We start from the raw sequence: 21,485 nt of genomic DNA on the forward strand, positions 1-21,485 counted from the left end.
ATTATGCAGCTTAGTCCCCACAATTGCACACACTCGTAGATAAAATAAGAAAAGAAACTAAACCTCTCAAGGATTTTAGGAAGAAGTTTATTGGGCATTTTTACCCTTAAGATGTTTTTCAGAAACGAATACACAAAGGGTGTTTTTTTCATGTGAATTTTAAAGAGTCCACTTTAACAAACTGAACATACTGTAGCAAAGCCAGTTAGGCTAGGGTTAAATCCTAGCTCTAGAGGTTCTGATTATTTTAACCAGGCTCACTCTGTATATAGCCAGGTTAGGTGTTCACCTTATTCAGCTGGTGGAAGCTGACCAGAGTGGACTGTATTGGAACTGGAGAAGAGGCTGCACAGGCTACGTGCACTAAACTGCAAATATCACTGGTTGCTATGGACAATAGCTGTTTTGTGGGACCAAACTGGGACTAGCTCAGCAGTGTCTGAAGTAGCCAGGGCCTGTATTGTTTAGTTAGCGTCTGGGTAAGGCTAAGGATTTATGTTCATGGTTTTGATTTGATACTGGGCAATCTGTGGAAATAAATGTCACATTGTTTTGACACAAGAACCCAGTGCTTGTGTGAATGCTACCTAATGCCTACCTAAGAGCATGAATCCCTAGAATACTCTCAAGTGGGTTCCAGAATACATCCCTTCAATGTATTGATCTACTATAAGGCCTCATTCACATGTCCATTTTTTCATACAAGAAAATAAATCCGTGTTTTTAATACGATTTTCATCTGTTTATTTTGGGTCCCATTAGAATGTTAAAAATATGCATCACTCAGATGACACACTCATAACATTTAAGTCTTAGGGGTAACTGAAATGCCAGTTTAAGTAGACTTATAGGCCATGCAATGCTCCTCTGGGAAAATAAATATGTAAATTGCCTCTTAAGAGAAGAAGAGGGCTCTAGTGCCTCCTATTGGAAGTTTCAATCCAAAAAGTCAATATTGACCTTTTTATGAGCCTTATCACATGAATTAAGAAAAAAGCCAAACCAGAATCTCTATAGCTAGCATTAGTTAAAAAGAATGTGTGCATGTTTTAAAGATGGTCAAATGTAAGTGTAGTTGTACTACGTCTTACCATTACAGTTTTTAGTTCCACTCGGAGTACCTTTTTTGAATACTTTTTTTTGAGGTTCCCTAAACACTTTATTGCAGCGTATTATACATGTGTCACGCAAGGTGTGGGAAAGACTAGTGCAACACAAAGGGAAGAGGGAAAGGGAGCTCAGACTCTTCCCATTCCCCCAGGGAAAGGGGGGAGTGGAGACCTCCTAGGCTGATCTAATATCACCCTGTCTCCACTAACGTCTCTATATTGGTTCTTCACCAATTGGCACACGCGAACCTCGCCCTGTCTTCCCTGGCTAGGGAAGGGAGGGGGATGAGCGCTAGTCAATCCCCACTGACAACTTAAGACAACAAGGGGTAACAAACAAGGGAAGATAGCTTAGCTTTTAGTCGACTTCAGAGAGATGAACACCCGTCCTCATAGCTCCAGAGAGGAAGAAGTAATGCACTTGTTCCAAGCCTTCACAAGGGGTAATGTATCACAAGCACTTCCCTCTAGCAGACAGCAGGTATTTATACATCCAGGCCAGAGTGCTAATTAGCATGAGGAAGGTAGCCACTGGGACCTAGAGAGACTGCCTCTAAGAAGGTGTCTGTAATGCCAAACGAAGAGATCTCCTGCAACCAACTGACTGTCACTTCTGACACACCCGTGACAACATGTCTTATTTAAGCCAATATACAGCCTTTTAAATCCTGCTGCCATTGGTTGGCTTTTGGCTGTTATAGCAAGCATCAGCACCCTGGGTTCATGTTGAATGTAAAGCAGTGAGGTACTGAAGCACCTCCACTACCGTCAATCACCTAGCTGTCTCAGTTACTATTGAACACTGCTTCTAAGGCGGTTAGTGACTGTGGCTATTGAACCAGAGCGTCAGCTGTCATTTACTGCTGATACCCGCTGATGATGTAGAAGGTTCAGAACCTGAGCTTTCTCCATCCCCACTTTATACATGTACAGCAGGTTGCAGGAAGTACTTGACAGTGCAGTGTTAGTCGACAAGGGCTTAATATTAGACAAGTGTAACCCAAGTAAATACAAAATGCTGTTTTTAACTTAGAATGTTATTGCAGGAAAAATGCTGGTCAGTCCTTCCTAACCTATGTGAAAAGGTAATTGCCCCCTTTGCTGCTAAATCAACCAGTTACCCAAATTCAGTTGACAATTTAGTTCATTTTCATTAACCCCACACAGCCATAATTACTGCCAGACCTGATGACACTAAACATCACCGAAGTAGAACTTACAGAGGCAATGTGAGGCAGGCTAGGATGTCTCAAAAAAGCAGCTCACAATGCAACGTTCTAAAGAGTTTAATATTCAGATTAGCTCTCAAGTCATTGAAATCTGCCAGTTTAGGAAGAATTACAATGTCATTGCCAAGGCGTTTCGACTAGAACAAACCACAATCGCAGCTAGAATCCACAAATGGAGGAAACTTGGAATTGTGTTTAACCTTCCCAGGAGTAGCCATCCTACCAAAATTTCACCAGGAGAGCCTTGACAACTCTTCCAGGGCATATGACAACTCTGGGCATATTACATTGTTTGTGGGGTCTGTATCGATCTATCAGCCTTATTTTTACTCTTGTGGATATGCATGCTTGTTTTTTACCTATTTACATTTATCACTAGGTATATATGCACATGAATACTTTATTCTTTTATTCCACAATTTGTAACTTCCCATGGCACTTGTCACTTCATATATACTGCTCAAAAAAATAAAAGGAACACTTAAACAACACAATGTAACTCCAAGTCAATAACACTTCTGTGAAATCTACCTGTCCCGTTATGAAGCAACACTGATTGTGAATCAATTTCTCCTGCTGTTGTGTAAATGGAATAGACAACTGGTAGAAATGATAGGCAATTAGCAAGATACCCCCTATAAAGCAGTGGTTCTGCAGGTGGTGACCACAGACCATTTCTCTGTTCTCATCCTTTTTGGCTGTTGTTTTGGTCACTTTTTCATTTTGCCATTGCTCTCACCCCTAGAGATACAGTAGCATGAGGCGGTGTCTACAGTACAACCCACAGAAGTTGCTCAGGTAGTGCAGTTCATCCAGGGTGGCACATCAGTGCGAGCTGTGGCAAGAAGGGTAGCTGTGTCTGTCAGCACAGTGTCCAGAGCATGGAGCAGATACCAGGAGATGTGGAGGGAGCCATAGGAGGGCAACAACCCAGCAGCAGGACCGTTACCTCCTCCTTTGTGCAAGGAGGAACAGGAGGAGCACTGCCGGAGCCCTGCAAAATGACCTCCAGCAGGCCACAAATGTGCATGTGTCTGCACAAACGGTTAGAAACTGACTCCATGAGGGTGGTTTGAGGGCCCGACGTCCACAGATGGGGGTAGTGCTCACAGCCCAACACCATGCAGGACGCTTGGCATTTGCCACAGAACACCAGGATTGGCAAAGTCACCACTGGAGCCCTGTGCTCTTCACAGATGAAAGCAGGTTCACACTGAGCACATGTGACAGACGTGACAGAGTCTGGAGACGCCATGGAGAGCGATCTGCTGCCTATAACATCCTTCAGCATGACCGGTTTGGCAGTGGGTCAGTAATGGTGTGGGGTGGCATTTCTTTGGAGGGCCGCACAGCCCTCCATGTGCTCGCCAGAGGTAGCCGGACTGCCATTAGGTACCGAGATGAGATCCTCAGACCCCTTGTGAGACCATATGCTGGTGCGGATGGCCCTGGGTTCCTCCTAATGCAGGACAATGCCAGACCTCATGTGGCGGGAGTGTGTCAGCAGTTCCTGCAAGATGAAGGCATTGAAGCTATGGACTGGCCCGCCCGTTCTCCAGACCTGAATCCGATTGAGCACATCTGGGACATCATGTCTCACTCCATCCACCAACGTCATGTTGCACCACAGCCCATCCGCAACCTCATCAGGAGCATGCCCAGGCGTTGTAGGGAGGTAATACAGGCACATGGACGCCACACACAATACTGAGCCTCATTTTGACTTGTTTTAAGGACATTACATCAAAGTTGGATCAGCCTGTAGTGTGTTTTTCCACTTTAATTTTGGGGGTGACTCCAAATCCAGGCCTCCATTGGTTAATAAATTTGATTTCCATTGATGATTTTTGTGTGATTTTGTTGTCAGCACATTCAACTTTGTACAGAACAAAGTATTCAATGAGAATATTTCATTCATTCAGATCTAGGATGTGTTATTTGAGTGTTTCCTTTATTTTTTTGAGCAGTGTATATTGGCTATATTATTTGGTGTTTAATTGGCCTTGACATACCGTATATTCTCAGTGATCATTCATTATTGTAGAAAAGATACACTTTATGGCCATTTTTGCATCCTACTTTAGAGATGCCTGCGGACTTGTAACACTGTGATCTCACTATCTCTGCTGACCATTTGATACGTCCAATATATACGTACATTGCATGTGTGTGCATATTTGGCTTTATTACTTATTGGCCATTTTTCACTGAGAGTCTATGATATTCTTACTATAAGGTTTGAAACTGTTGTGCAGCATCTTAACAAATTTGACGTATTTTATAATTCACTTGAAATATTTATCTTATACTGACTGCACCTCTCATTTAATATAATTTTCTTATGTTCTCCATGGTGTATGTTATTGATTATTCTTACCCCTACATCATGTAATTTTATTATTTTGGAGGAATGTTTTCCCTTTCTGATTTTGTCATTTGTTGTATCAACAATTATTAAAACTTATGATTTTATGCAATTTATGGGTGTGCATCACATTCATAGGCTTACATTCCCAGTGGATACACAACAAGTGTTTCTTGAATCTTGTATAAATTTAAACTCATCCAGTAGGTCACAAAAGAACTTAGACGAACATCTTAAAACTGCAGGCCTCACTTGACTCAGTTAAGATCAATGTACACGAGTCCACAGCAAGAAAGACACTCAAAAAATAGAAACCATGGAAAAGATGCAAAGGATAAACCACTGCTGACCAAAGGAACCTAAAATAACAAATGTTCATTTCACAGCTAATAAAAAAAATTTAGATGCCCACAAGAGTTTTTTGATAACATTATGTGGGCTAACTACTAAAATGTGAAGACATGGGTCCTATTACATCTGGCATATAGCTAACACTGCATTCCACCAAAAGAACATCATACTAATCAAATATGGTGCTGGCTATTGTGGGGTTGCTTTGCTTCTAAGGGCTCAAGACAACTTGTCATAATTGATTGACTTATGCTCTTTCAGAATTTTCTGATTCATATCTGTCTGTCTTATCAGGAACTAAAGGTTAAGCACAGCGGTCTGCTGTGCTTGCAGCACAACGATTATTTAAAGTGCACAAGCAGGTCTACTTCTGAATGGCACACAACAAACAAAATTAATGTTTGAAGTGTTTGAGAGACCATGACAAGACACTAAATGGGCAGTTCATTCTCAAAAACTTTCCAACATATCCAAATGAAAACAATTCTCTGACGAAGATTGGGTCAAAAGTCCTCCACAAATACAGTATCAGTCAAGAATTTGGACACACCCGTTCATGCAATGATTTTTCTTGTTCTTATTGGAAATTGGAATGTGCACATTGTAGATTCAGACTGAAGGTAGCTAATCCACAAAGGAACACACATGAAAACAAGGAGGAAAGAAACGCAAGTGAAAAAAAGCTATGGCAAGACGACTCACTCGGCTGCAGTTGGAAGTAGACACAGAAACGGTTTCGTCTGCAGGTTTATTATGTCAGCATAAAGCACTGCAGACTTCAGCAGAAATAAACTCTGCCTTCCTGGCATAAAGGTAAAACAAAAGACAAATGGTAACACAGTCCATATGTGTATAGGTACACCTGCACCACTTTGCAGCACCTTCAACTCCTCTCTGAGCTGAAGATACACAGCCTGGAGACTTGTCTCTCCAGACACAACACACAGAAAAAAAAAACAGGACTGAGCATTTAAACTTGCTCAGCCATACCCTGAGGGGAGGTAGTGTGAATGGCTTCCCACCCTCTTTGCCACTCACAAAAAAACACACCCTTTTAAGTGCGTTAACCCCCAGCTTATAACATGCTGGCAGAAAGTTTGTAGGTTTCAATTCACACCGGCTAGCAGCCGGAGTGACACATACCTCCCCTCGTATATAACACCAGTGACTCTATCACATATCGCCCCCCTCTGCCCAAAGCAGGGGTTTGGGCACCTTCAGACACCAAGCAGGGAATTCTGGAGAGGTCATCAGCATTAGTGTGTAACTTCCCTGGTCTGTGCTCCACGTGAAAATTAAAGTCTTGGAGACCTAAGAACCACCTAGTTACCCGGGCATTCTTACCCTTCTTTTCCCTCAACCATCTCAAAAGGGCATGGTCTGACACCAATTTAAACTTTCGGCCAAGTAGGTAATATCTTAGCGTGTCTATGCCCATTTTATGGCGAAGCATTCTTTCTCCGCAATGGTATAATTTTTCTCGCAGGACAAGAGCTTCCGGCTCATATACAGGATGGGATGCTCTTCCCCATTTATCTCCTGCAACAGCACAGCTCCTAGTCCAACTTCTGAGGCGTCTGTCTGGAGCAAAAATTCTTTAGTAAAGTCTGGTGCGACCAGGACAGCTGCTTACACAATGCCAGCTTCAGCTGCTGGAATGCCATCTCAGTTTCAACTGACCATTTCACCATCATTGATTTGGTGCCTTTCAGAAGGTCCGTCAGTGGTGCAGCAATCATGGCAAAATTTGGGATAAACCGCCGGTAATATCCCTCGATTCCAAGAAACGCGCTCACCTGCTTCTTGGAGAGCGGTTGCGGGCAGTTCTGAATTGCCTTGATTTTGTTGACCTGTGGCTTAATTTCACATCTCCCGATGACATAGCCTAAATACTTAGCCTCCTCCTTTCCAATAGCACATTCTTTCGGATTTGTAGTAAATCCCGCCGTCCTCAGAGCATCCAGAATCGCCTGTACCTTTGGCAGATGATTAGCCCAGTCTGGGCTAAAGACGACAGTGTCATCAAGTCAGCCTGCAGCATATCATAGAATCATAGAATGGTAGAGTTGGAGGGGACCTCCTGGGTCATCTGGTCCAACCCCCTGCTCAAAGCAGGATTCACTAAATCATCTCAGACAGATATCTGTCCAGCCTCTGTTTGAAGACGTCCATTGAAGGGGAACTCACCACATACTTCTTATGTGGGCCGAGGATTCAATCAATGGCCCTCTGGAAGGTGGCTGGGGCCCCCTGCCGTCCGAAAGGCATTCGAGTGTACTGGAAGCACCCATCAGGTGTCGAGAAAGCTGTTTTCTCCTTGGCCCTCTGGGACATGGGGATCTGCCAGTAGCCCTTTGTCAAGTCGAGGGTGGTAATATACCTCGCAGGTCCAAGCCTCTCGATGAGTTCATCATTCATCTTGTGGTAGTCGTTACAAAATCTCCATTCCAGGTGGGGCAGGACCTACAATAATTTAGGATCTCCCGGTAACACCCTGGCCAATAAAACCTCCTAAATATCCTCTCTGGAGTCTTCTCAACCCCTAGGTGTCCCCCCAGAACATGTGAATGGGCCATATCTAATACCCTCCGTCGGTATGCCCCTGGAACTAACAGCTTCTCCACTATCTCATCACCCCTTGGTTTGGTCACCCGTTAAAATAACTCCCCCTGAACTGTGAAGTGTGGGTACCTGGTGTCTGCCCCCGGATCTTGAGCAACCCCATTACAGACAGTAACATTGTCCCACGCCCCCTTCAAGGTCAAGTCCCGAACTTAAGCAGACTCCAAGTTCTCTCCGGGCACCTCTAACTCAGGGAGGTCATCCTCCTCAGTCACAGTCTCGTCCTTGTCGCCGGCAAGAACACACAATGGGAGCTCATCCCCTCTTGATGTCGATGGGGGTATTTCCCTAGGACCCTGGATTTTGTCAATGCAACTCAGTCAGGTTCCTTTCCTCCACAAGTCCCAGAACAAAGGAAAATCGCGCCCCAATATGACAGGATGTATCAGGTCCTTGACCACCCCGACCTCGTGGGATTGGGCACCACAGTCTGTTCCCACTGTCACTTTGGCCACAGGGTAGTCCTTGGCGTCCCCATGTAAGCACCGAACACCCACACTATTGGCAGGGATCAACTGGTGGGGAAGGGTGGCACTGATTAGGGTCATCAGACTCCCTGAGTTCAACAGTCCAAGCACCATCACCCCATTAATGGACACGGCACACGCCTGCGGCCCCTCACCAGGTTGACATCCACGCTACAGGCCAGATAGGCATAATCGGAACAACGGCGTCGTAGGATGCAGTCCATTTGTGCAGGGGACATATGACACCAGGCGGTTATGTGTCCAGGATTTTGACACCGCCAACATACCATATTCCTTACAGCAGTCTTTGCAGGGCCCTCAGTGGGATTGGGACGACCCCCGTTTTTGTGACTCTAGACCCCTTACGTGGTGAGCCCGCCCCTCTTTGGGTACTCCAGTATGGGGAATTGACTACAGTGCCTACAAGTAGTATTCAACCCCCTGCAGATTTAGCTGGTTTGATAAGATGCAAATAAGTTAGAGCCTTCAAACTGCAAACGAGAGTAGGTTTTATGAACAGAAGCATAAATCTTACAAACCGAAAAGTTATGTTGCTCAGTTGAATTTTATTCAATTTTAAACATAAAAGTGTGGGTCAATTATTATACAACCCCTATGTTTAATATTTTGTGGAATAACCCTTGTTTGCAATTACAGCTAATAATCGTCTTTTATAAGACCTGATCAGGCCGGCACAGGTCTGTGGAGTTATCTTGGCCCACTCCTCCATGCAGATCTTCTCCAAGTTATCTAGGTTCTTTGGGTGTCTCATGTGGACTTTATTCTTGAGCTCCTTCCACAAGTTTTCAATTGGGTTAAGGTCAGGAGACTGACTAGGCCACTCCAACACCTTGACTTTTTCCCTATTGAACCAGGCCTTGGTTTTCTTGGCTGTGTGCTTTGGGTCATTGTCTTGTTGGAAGATGAAATTACGACCCATCTTAAGATCCTTGATGGAGGAGCGGAAGTTCTTGGCCAAAATCTCCAGGTAGGCCGTGCTATCCATCTTCCCATGGATGCGGACCAGATGGCCAGGCCCCTTGGCAGAGAAACAGCCCCACAGCATGATGCTGCCACCACCATGCTTGACTGTAGGGATGGTATTCTTGGGGTCGTATGCAGTGCCATCCAGTCTCCAAACGTCACGTGTGTGGTTGGCACCAAAGATCTCGATCTTGGTCTCATCAGACCATAGAACCTTGAACCAGTCTGTCTCAGAGTCCTCCAAGTGATCATGAGCAAACTGTAGACGAGCCTTGATATGACGCTTTGAAAGTAAAGGTACCTTACGGGCTCGTCTGGAACGGAGACCATTGCGGTGGAGTACGTTACTTATGGTATTGACTGAAACCAATGTCCCCACTGCCATGAGATCTTCCCGGAGCTCCTTCCTTGTTGTCCTTGGGTTAGCCTTGACTCTTCGGACAAGCCTGGCCTCGGCACGGGAGGACACTTTCAAAGGCTGTCCTGGACGTGGAAGGCTAACAGTAGTTCCATAAGCCTTCCACTTACGGATGATGCTCCCAACAGTGGAGACAGGTAGGCCCAACTCCTTGGAAAGGGTTTTGTACCCCTTGCCAGCCTTGTGACCCTCCACGATCTTGTCTCTGATGGCCTTGGAACGCTCCTTTGTCTTTCCCATGTTGACCATGTCTGAGTGCTGTTCACAAGTTTGGGGAGGGTCTTAAATAGTCAGAAAGGCTGGCAAAAGAGATCTTTAATCCACACATGTGAAGCTCATTATTCTTGGTGCCTGAACTACTTCTTAATACTTTAGGGGGACCAAACAGAATTCTTGTGGTTTGAGGGGTTGAATAATAAATGACACTCTGAATTAACTTTTTACGTTTTAAAAAACAAAAAAAAACAAAAACAAAATTTGCTGCTGTGCATTACCCACTTCCAGGCTGATCTACAGTACAAATGTCACAATGCCAAGTTAATTCCGCATGTGTCAACCAGCTAAATCTGCAGGGGGTTGAATACTACTTGTAGGCACTGTATGTCCGGTTTCCCAAGGGATTTTTCGACCACTTGGTACCTCTCTAGCAGGCCCACGAGGTTGTCCGCGTTGCGAGGGTCGCCCTGGGTAACCCAGGCCTGCACCGGCCTGGGTAGGGAATGGATGAACCTGTCCATCTCCACACGTTCAACCATCTGGGCAGGAGAGGAAGACTGCAGCCACTTCTGGACTAGATGTGGCAAGTCAAACATCTGCGAGCGAGGAGGATTGTCGCCAGCATACTCCCAGTGGTGGACCCTTTGTGCTCGACAGATAGTCACTCCTGATTGTGCCAATATCTCGGTCTTTAATTTGGCATACTCCTGTGCATCCTGTACAGCCAGGTCATAGTAGGCCTTTTGGGGTTCACACGTTAAATAGAGGGCCAGCACCTCCGCCCACTGCTCCGGCGGCAGTCTTTCCCGCTCTGCCACTTTTTCGAACACAGTCAGAAATGCCTCAACATCATCCCCTGGGGTCCAATGCATGTCTTACCGCCTTCCGGACGTATGACACATCATCTGGACTTGGGGGAAGGGCGGCCTCCCTGCTGCGGATCTCCCCAGCTAGGAGGTCCATCTGCTGTTGCTGCTGTTGGATCTGCTGCATTATTGGTCTGTATTGGTCTCTTGCTGTGATTGCTGGCTTTGCAACTGCTGCTCTTGTTGCTGGTGTAGAAGCTCCCGGTGCTGCTGCATGTTCTGTTGGCTCTGCAAGTGCTGTTGATGTTGCTGTTCTTGGCTCTGAAGCAAGTGCTTGATGAGGAACTCCTCCATGCTGCCGAATATTTCTGGCTGGCTGGCGGCCTTTACCCAGGACATCCACTGATCCCTGTGGCAGGTACACGTGTTCCTGGAATCTTGCTCGCACTCTCACACCAACTGTGGCAAGATGACTCACTCGGCTGTATTCGGAAGTAGACCCAGGAAAGTTTTCATCTGCAGGTTTATTATGTCCGCATAAAGCACTGCAGACTTCAGCAGAAATAAACAAAGCCTTGCTGGCATAAAGGTAAAACAAAAGACAAATGGTAACAGTCCATATGTGTATAGGTTCGCCTGCACCACTTAGCAGCACCTTCAACTCCTCTCTGAGCTGAAGTTACACAGCTTGGAGGCTTGTCTCTCCAGAAAAAACACACAGAAAAAAAATCAAGATTGAGCATTTAAGCTTGCTCAGCCACACCCTGAGGGGAGGTAGTGTGAATGGCTTCCCACCCTCTTTGGCATTCACAAAAAAACACACCCTTTAAGTGATGTAAACCCCAGCATATGACATACTGGCAGAAAGTTTGTAGGCTTCAGTTCACACAGGCTAGCAGCCGGAGTGACACATACCTCCCCTCGTATATAACACCAGTGACTCTGTCACAAAGCCAAAATATATGTTAAACCTTAAATTCCTTAACCCCTTTCTGACATCGGGCATAATAATACGTATCTGCGCCCTGGTCCTATTGGTATATGTATTACACCCGGGTGATCACGGCTGCACAGATGCTGTGCGGACACCATCGCCGCCGGGTGTCAGCGCTGTGTGCCCGGGGTCTTGATCGTTGCCATGGTGACCCGGATGTCGCCATGACCACATCCAGGTCACCAGGCATCAGGAACTTACTTTGATCATGCGCAGTGCACGATCAAAGTAACTTCTGCATGCAGGGCTGACAGGCTGTATAGCATAGAGATGCTGCTGCATCTCTATTCTGTACAAGCGATCAGCCTGAAAAAAGTGAAAGTCCCATAGTGGGACAAAGTATAAAAATAAAAGAAAGTGTGAAAAAAATAATTTGTAAAAAAATATAAATATATATATATATATATATATATATATATATATATATATAATATACTGTGCTCATAAATAAATATTATTATAAAATATATATAATCGTCTTATCCCGTCTGTCTGTCTGTGTGTCTGTCTGTCCAGGAAATCCCGCGTCGCTCATTGGTCCGGCAGCGGGATTTCTAAAAAAAGATGGCGGCCGTTAGCGGCTCATCTGCGGGACGGAGCTGAGCGGCGATGCAGCCGGGAGATGACCGGCGCGAGGCGCTCATCTCCCGGCCGGCAACAGCAGAAGGAACCCGACCGCCGGACCCATCTGCGGGACGGAGATGCAGCCGGGAGATGAGCGGCGCGAGGCGCTCATCTCCCGGCCGGTAGCAGCGGAAGGACCGCCGGCGCCGCTGACCTCCATGCGGAAGGGAGGACCGGGGAGCGGCGCTGCGGGTCGGGATACTTCTGCTGCGAGCGCCCGCTATGTCCCGGGTTCTCGCAGCAGAAGTATCCACACAGGCAGCGCAGCTCCCCGGTCCTCACCAAGACGATTCGATGATTGGTCGCGGTCTTCGGACCCGACCAATCACTGATCTTAGCGCAAAACTTAAACACTATTGTGCTGATTGGTCGCCGACGCTGCCCCCGACCAATCACCGATTTGGGCACCAAATTTAAATATCGGCCGCGACCAATCCATGATCTTGGCTCCACATTTAAACACCGCTGTACTGATTGGTCGCGGACGCTATTTAAATGTGCCGCCCAAATCGGTGATTGGTCGCGCACAGCGTCGGCGACCAATCAGCACAGCGGTGTTTAACTTTAGCGCCAAGATCACTGATTGGTTGCGTGCGGAGAGCGCGACCAATCAGCGAATCGTATTGGTGAGCGGGGAGCGGAATCGTATTAGTGAGGACCGGGGAGCGCCGCTGCCTGTGTGGCTACTTCCACTCCGAGAAGCCGGGAGATGAGCGACTGCTCGCAGCAGAAGTATCCGGACTCGCAGCGCCGCTCCCCGGTCCTCCCTTCACACCCTAGCCGCTGATGTCCCCACAGTATCCGCATGGTGTTACAACGGTCCAGACATTTGTGTTAAAAATCGCTGATTGGTCGGGGGCGCTGCCCGCGACCAATCACCGATTTGAACGCCAAATTCAAATATCGGCCGCGACCAATCAGCACAGCAGTGTTTAAATGTGGAGCCAAGATCGGTGATTGGTCGCGGCCGATCTTTAAATTTGGCGCCCAAATCGGTGATTGGTCGCGGGCAGCGCCAGCGACCAATCAGCGATTTTTCACACAAATGTCCGGACCTTTGTAACACTATGCGGATACTGTGGGGACATCAGCGGCTAGGGTGTGAAGGGAGGACCGGGGAGCGGCGCTGCGGGTCGGGATACTTCTGCTGCGAGCAGTCGCTCATCTCCCGGCTTCTCGGAGTGGAAGTATCCGCACAGGCAGCGGCGCTCCCCAGTCCTCACTAATACGATTCCGCTCCCCGCTCCTCACCAATATGATTCGCTGATTGGTCGTGCTCTCCGCACGAGACCAATCAGTGATCTTGGCGCTAAAGTTAAACACCGCTCTGCTGATTGGTCGGGGCCGCTGCCCGCGACCAATCACCGATTTGGGCGCCACATTTAAATAGCAACCGCGACCAATCACAGATCTTAGCGCCACATTTAAACACTGCTGTGCTGATTGGTCGGGGCCGCTGCCCGCGACCAATCACCGATTTGGGCGCCACATTTAAATAGCGGCCGCGACCAATCACCGATCTTGCCGCGACATTTAAACACTGCTGTGCTAATTGGTCGCGGACGCCAGCCGCGACCAATCAGCGAGCTTGGCGCCAAATTTAAACAACGCTCTGCTGATTGATCGCGGTCGCTGGCCGAGATCAATCAGCAGTATTGGCGCAAAATTTATACCCCACTCTGCTGATTGGTCGCGGCCGTCAGCCGCGAACAATCAGCGAGATTGGCGCCAAATTTAAACAACGCTCTGCTGATTGGTCGCCGGCCGCGACTAATCAGCGATTTTGGTGCCACATTTAAACACGCTCTCCATTCCTCACTAACACGGTTCGCTGATTGGTCGCGGCCGCCGCCCGTGACCAATCAGCGATTTTGGCGCCAAATTTAAACACCGCTCTGCTGATTGGTCGAGGCCGGCGACCGCGACTAATCAGCAGAGCGATGCAGAGCGGGGTTTAAATTTGGCCCCAAAGTCGCTGATTAGTCGCGGCTGACGGCCGCGACCAATCAGCAGAGCGTTGTTTAAATTTTGCGCCAAAATCGCTGATTGATCGCGGCCGCCGGCCTCGACCAATCAGCAGTATTGGCGCCAAATTTAAACACCGCTCTGCTGATTGGTCGTGACTGATCAGCGATTTTGGTGCCAAATTTAAACACGCTCTCCAGTCCTCACTAACACGGTACGCTGATTGGTCGCGGCCGCCGCCCGCGACCAATCACCAATATTGCCGCCAAATTTAAACATCGCTTTACTGATTGGTCGCGGTTGCCGAACGCGACCAATCAGCGATTTTGGCGCAGAATTTAAACACCGCTCTGCTAATTGCGCCCCGTCGGCACATACCTATTCTAGAATACCCGATGCATTGGAATCGGGCCACCATCTAGTATATATATAAAAACTAAGCAAAAAACGATGCTTCATCATCACCAAGCAAAAAATGGAATAAAACGCGATCAAAACGACGAATGTAAATAAAAATGGTACCACTGAAAACGTCATCTTGTCCTGCAAAATGCAAGCTGCCATACAGCTAAAAATAAAAGTTATAGCTCTCAAAATAAAGCGATACAAAAAATTTATTTTTTCTATAAAATAGTTTTAATTGTGTAAATGCGCCAAAACATAGATATAAATGTAGTATCGCTGTAAATGTACTGACCCAAAAAGTAATGCTGCCTTATCAATTTTACCACACGCGGAACGGCATAAAAAAAAACAATTCTTGAATTGTTAGTTTTTGTTTATTTTACCTCCCAAAAATCGGAATAGAAAGCGATTGAAATATGTCATTTGCCTGAAAATGGTACCAATAAAAGCGTCAACTCGTCCCGCAAAAAACAAGCCATCACATGACTCTGTCGGCCAAAATATGTAAAAATGATTTAAAAAACTAGCCTTTGCAAAAAAGAAAAAGCGTCTTTTAGTGTGTGACAGCTTCCAAACATAAAAACCTGATATGAATCTGGTATCGCTGTAATCGCACCGACCCGAGGAATAAAGTAGTCTAATCACTTATACCGTACGAGGAATGGCGTAAAAAATAAACTTTAGGGTTAGGGTTGTGTTGGGGTTGGGATTTTTTAAAATGTAAAGAAAAAAAATGATGGCGATATCGCGACTAGTGTTGAGTTCAATTGCTCGCTACTTCAGTTTGCATCGGGTATGCACCGAGTATTGCTGGTGCTCGATTGACATGCTCGAGTTGCCGCCCCATATGTTTTGTGAGTGTTATACCGAATGTTTGTTTTTTTGGGTGTCTAATAACCGTGAAACATGAGGGGCGGGGACTCGAGCATGTCAATCGAGCCCCTCCGATACCTTGTGCATACCCGAGTACCTGATGCAAACTCAAGTAGCGAGCACTCAAGACTAATGACAACTTATTCAATATGATGACCTAATGTTATCAAATTCTGTGTCGTACCTCTGGGTTCAAAATGTAAACTATATCCCTTGATAAAATCTTTGAGGGGTGTATTTTCCAAAATGGGGTCATTTGTGGGGGTTTTCCACTGTTAAGGCACATCAGGGACTCTCCAAACGCGACATGGCGTCCGCTAATTATTCAAGCAAATTTTACATTCAAAAAGTCAAATGGCGCGCCTTCCCTTCCGAACCCTGCCGTGCGCCCAAACAGTGGTTTTACCACACATATAGGGTATTGGTGTGCTCAGGGGAAATTGCACAACAAATTTTGGGGTCCAATTTTTCCTGTTACAGTTGCGGAAATAAAAAATTTGGGTCTAGAGTAACATTTTTGTGAAAAAAGTTAAATGTTCATTTTTTTTCTTCCACATTCCAAAAATTCCTGTGAAACACCTGAAGGGTTAATAAAGTTCTTGAATGTGGTTTTGAGCTCCTTGTGTCAGATGGGACACAAAATCCCTTAACTTCTAGGGGTGTGGCCATATATAAATGTGGCAAATAAGCAAAATAGAAGAAGTTTTAAGGAGGGGCTAATTCTTTTTAAAAGCATTGTACCTGATAAAATGGTATCTTGTGTTAACATACTCCTATCTTTTTATTTTTTCTCCTCAGGGTCTCACACATACTAAATGTCACCCGTGAAATTGATAACTTCTTTCCTGAGACATTTAGTTATTTAAACATTCGTGTCTTGGATGAAGAGAGCACAAACCTGCTGCAACATTGGAAGGAGACACACCGTTTCATCTCCAGTGCCAGGTAGGATGAAGCTGTAGGTACAATCCAAGGCCAGTTGATTCCTATCGCTTAAACAAAGTATACCCAATATGCCTGCCATAGATCTGCAGATGATGTGATTGGGAATGGGAGTTCATTTTGAAAAGTAGGTGCTACATGGATAGTTATAACTATTGACAAAGAAACTGTAAGGATTATTCCCATCTTTAGAAGTCCTCATCTATCCATTGGATAAGTGATAACTTACATTCTCTGAAATCCGAATGGTGGCCTGGCATATGCACCCCGCCACTCCATTCACTTTCTATGGGACTGCCGGAAAAAGCCAAGTGCTATACTCCTTCTCCGGCAGTCTTATAAAGAACTAGCTATTGAACCCGTTCTACGACCGGGTGGCGAGCAATTTTATTGGTATATGTTCTCCTTTGCTGGTATGTGCTGCCCCGCTCCTGCTATGTGCTGTCCCTATCCTGTGCCCCCATCCTGGTATTTGTGCTGCCCCAATCCTGGTATTTGTGCTTCCCCCATCCTGATATTTGTGCTGCCCCTATCCTGGTGTTTTTGCTAGCCAATCCTGTTCCCCCATCCTGTTATGTGCTGCCCCATCCTATCCTGGTATGCATGGCATCCCTCATCCTTATCCTGGTATGCATGGCATCCCTCATCCCTATCCTGGTATGCATGGCACCCCTCATCCCTATCCTGGTATGCATGGCACCCCTCATCCCTATCCTGGTATGCATGGCACCCCTCATCCCTATCCTGGTATGCATGGCACCCCTCATCCCTTGTATGCATGGCACCCCTCACCCCCAATCCGAGTATGCATGGCACCCCTCACCCCCAATCCTGGTATGCATGGCATCCCTCACCCACAATCTGGTATGCATGGTCTCCTCACTCCCCAATCCTGGTATGCCTGGTCCCCTCACCCCCCAATCCTGGCATGCATAGTGCCTCCTCATCCCTATCCTGGCATGCGTGGCACCCCTCATCCCCAATGCTGGTATGTATGGCACCCCACACACCCCAATCCTGGTATGCATGGTACCCCCTCATTCCTATCCTGGTATATATGGCACCCCTCATCCCCCAATCCTGGTATGCATGGGCCCCTCACTCCCAATCCTCGTATGCATGGCTCCCCTCACCCCCAATCCTGGTATGCATGGTCCCCTCACCCCCCAATCCTGGTATGCATGGTCTCCTCACTCCCCAATCCTGGTATGCATGGTCTCCTCACTCCCCAATCCTGGTATGCATGGTACCCCCTCATCCCTATCCTAGTATGCATGGTCCCCTCACCCCCCAATCCTGGTATGCATGGTACCCCCTCATCTCTATCCTGGTATGCATGGCACCCCTCAGCCCCAATGCTGGTATGCATGGTCCCTTCACCCCCCAATCCTGGTATGCATGGTCCCTTCACCCCCCAATCCTGGTATGCATGGTCCCCTCACCCCCAATCCTGGTATGCATGGCCCCCTCACCCCCCCAATCCTGATATGCATGGTCCCCTCATCCCCCAATCCTGATATGTATGGCACCCTTCACCACCCAATCCTGATATGTATGGCACCCTTCACCCCCAATCCTGATATGCATGGTCCCCTCATCCCCCAATCCTGATATGTATGGCACCCTTCACCCCCCAATCCTGGTATGCATGGTCCCCTCACCCCCTGGTCTTGGTATGTATGGTACCCCTCATCACTATCACGCTGCACACACATACAAAAAAATAAACACTTATACTCACCTTTCTTCCCTGTGCTCCAGATCTGTGTCCCGTTCAGCCGTAGGCTGGGGGAGGAGTGTGGCGCCGAAGTACGTGCGTGCCCATACCGCGCTGTCCGGCACCATTTTGCTGAAGAGACACGGCAAATGTTTCTTCAGTAAAAAGGCGCCGGATAGCACTATGCGCATGTGCCAATTCAGACGACTCACTCCTCCTCTAGCCTCCGGAGCGAACAGGCGCCGCGGCAACACTCCTCCCGGTCAGGTAAGTATGTAAGTAAGGCGCCGGAGATTGCGGTATGCATTCAATGCCTACACATACCGCAATCTCCGACGCCATACACACTCCTCTTACCTGTAACAGATCAATGCGTTCTTCTGTCTGGAACCAGACTTCGCAGGCGTGTCGCGCAGTCTACAAAGGCTTTAGACAGAGGGACGCATCTCCGGTTATATTATAGATTGTGCTACAACACCATATAGATGGGACATATTAGAGCCCTGTTCTTGTGATTGGTAAAGGTACTAGCGCTCAGACCCCTTTAGATCATCAAATTATACTTTGGATAGGTGATGATTTCTAAAGACGGAAATAACCCTTTAATCAAAACCAAAGGAGACATACATTTTATGTTGTATTGAGAAAGGTAGATTGCAATAACATGTATCTCAGAATACCCCTTTCATAGACTTGGTAAAAAAAGTATATATTTGTGATATGCAAAGTATTTTTTTTCTGTCAAGTAACTTGGCAGGTAAAAAAGTACAAAATGAAAAAGAGTGCCAGGATATGATTAATGGCGGTTTTTGATCAGTTTAAAACAAAGGACAAAATCAGACTAAGCTGTGATTATTAAAAATTAGACTTGCCTGATTCTACTGTTAAACCCGCCTAGTGAGGTAGTCATGAGGCTGCAGCTCAGGGTGGACACATGGATCCAGAGTGTTGGCACAGCAGGCTGGAAGGACATGGAACAGTAGGACCTGGACATTATGCTGGACCGCAGACAAATAGCAGAGGCAGCACAAGCTGGAAGCCACAAAAACACGAGGGCAGATGAAGAGGATAACCACAGGACTGAAACAGCACATAGATATAGGTGGCAGAAATAGCTTAATGTGAACAGTTTTCAATAACAGTTTGTGATCCTCTTGGCAAACAATGGGTTAACTTGCAGAGAGCTAGTGGTGGGTTAACCAGAAAGTTTAATGGTTTGCATCAATCACAGGAGTTTGCAAAGATAAATGCAGTGTAGAGATTAGTCTCTAAATGTCAGTTGATATTGCTTACTGCAGATTATGGGCTAAACAGTTATTCTTGTGGAGTCATGGGTGTTAATTACGGAATCACAGAAGTCAGTGGAAATAGTAGCAACAGAAGAGCTGGCTATTAACGGAGTCTGAACAAACAGCAGCTGAACGCAGTATTGTCTTAACATTCATACAAAGAGATATGTCCAACTGGGTTTTAAAAAAGGCAGATGACGTCACAGAGACGCCAATCGACTTGTAAAACCTGATATGGAGCACAGAAAAGGGCGGTGGCAATAGGCTAAGGGAGCGTATGGCCGCCACTCTTTTCTGTTCCTTGTTCACTGTTGTAAAAAACAAGCTGTCTGAACAGACTGAAATGTTGTTCTCACCAAGCACAAGCAGCCTAAATGGTAAAATGTTGTCTCCAAAACTTTAGCACCCTAACTCAACAGTTCAAAATGCTCTCAACTAGTTTCCTACTTATGAAAAAGTGAAAGACCTTTCAGGACGTGGTGAAAAGATTAAATAGATGAGAGAATCCCAAGAAAGTTGGTTGCATTGTGACAAAAAGCCTACATACAACGTCCAAAGCTGGATACATCTAGAGCAGTGTTTCCCAAACTTGTCCTCACAGCCCCCAAAACATCATGTTTTCAGGATTTCCTTAGAATTGCACAGGTGAGAGAATCTGTTTTAGTCTCTGATGCTTTAATAACCATTCCATCACCTGTACAATACTAAGGAAATACTGAAAACATGACGTGTTGGGACTGCGAGGAATGGAGTTTGGGAAACACTGATCTAGAGTGATTGTCTCAACCCGTATCATATCAGTGGTTGTGCAGGGTTGCCCTTAATCCTGGCCATGTCATTTGCTAGTTTTCTTCTTTACTGATTTATAACTGACTGCACGTATGTTGACAGGTATTTTTTTTGCCAGGGGTGATTCTTGATATGCCCATAAACATTATATCATCAGATTCTTCTGAAATCTGTGGGTTTCAACTAATTTTGTCTAATCGGTATAGCCAACTTAAAAGTTGTTTTTTTGTTTTTTTTTGTGCTAGGTAAAAATAAGAAAATCAGCTTTACTTATCCACTGCCTCGCCAGCACTGTCTGTCTTTTGCCCCCAGTCTTTGATGACATGGTTGCAGCTGTGACGTCTCGACTACAACACATGATTGCTGCAGCCAAGCTAATCGCTAGGTTCAGAAGTCATGCCAATATGGTCTACACAAAGCCGCTGAGCATAGTGATTGGCTGCACTGATCACTTGCTTACGAGAGTAGCAGTTGAGAGACTAAAAGAACTTATCCCTTCCCATCCCTTGACATATCATTACGTCATAGAGCAGGTGTATGGCACGGGCTAAGGAGCTAAGCCCATGCCACACAAGGCAGGTGCCAACTGTTTTACACAGGCAGTATCTGCCTATAACAGCAGTGGCCAGAGCAATCTCCGATCTCTGCTGTTAACCCTTTAAATGCTGATGTCAATTACTGCTCGGATATCTTTTATCTGTCCACCTGCGAAATGATCATGGGGTGCTGATGGTTTGCCTTGACATCTGGGGATCTGATGAAGGCTCGCCTGCCTACCATGCTGGTAAGCATATGACGACCAGCCTGTGGCTGGGCTTCATAGAGTACTATGATTGAAACTACAACCTATATAATATACTATATTTCATATTTTCATATATAAGACAAGTAACTGAATGATTGCAGGGTCAAGCTCCCTAGGGGTACTAACAAGTGAAAGTAGAAAAAAGATTTTAAAAAAATTATATTAAAAACACCCAAACCTCTTCCCAAGTCAGGATGGACATGGAAATTGAACGAATCTCTACTTCTGGATCCGGTTTGCACTCACCATGTGGCCGATACCATGTTGCATTTCGGGCGGGACCATGAATCAGACACCACCTCTCCCACAATAAAATGGGAAGCTTTGAAGTGTGTGCTAAGGGGCGTCTTCATAAAACATGGCTCTCGACTGAAACGTGGTAGAGCAGAAAAGATTACACTAGCCATTCGTAAGGTGGAGACTCTAGAACTTGCTCATAAACCGGCTCTTGCCCCGGCAACACTCAGAGAATTATTAACAGCTTGACTAGAAGCTAAGAAATCATTAGATCTAGC

General features: G+C 46.2%; 1 protein-coding gene across 1 annotated transcript in view; it reads left to right on the plus strand.

Moving 5' to 3' along the window:
• SSH3 (slingshot protein phosphatase 3) overlaps positions 1-21,485 on the plus strand; it is a 158,696-nt gene that overhangs the window by 113,445 nt on the left and 23,766 nt on the right. The window contains exon 11 of the mRNA XM_073686147.1: positions 16,227-16,373. Coding sequence (XP_073542248.1) covers positions 16,227-16,373 — 147 coding nt within the window. The remainder of the gene's footprint in view (positions 1-16,226; positions 16,374-21,485) is intronic.

Source organism: Phyllobates terribilis, unplaced genomic scaffold (genome assembly GCF_046119375.1).
Source record: "Phyllobates terribilis strain yellow unplaced genomic scaffold, ASM4611937v1 Scaffold_5__5_contigs__length_657084704, whole genome shotgun sequence".
NCBI classification, from domain to species: Eukaryota; Metazoa; Chordata; class Amphibia; order Anura; family Dendrobatidae; genus Phyllobates; species Phyllobates terribilis.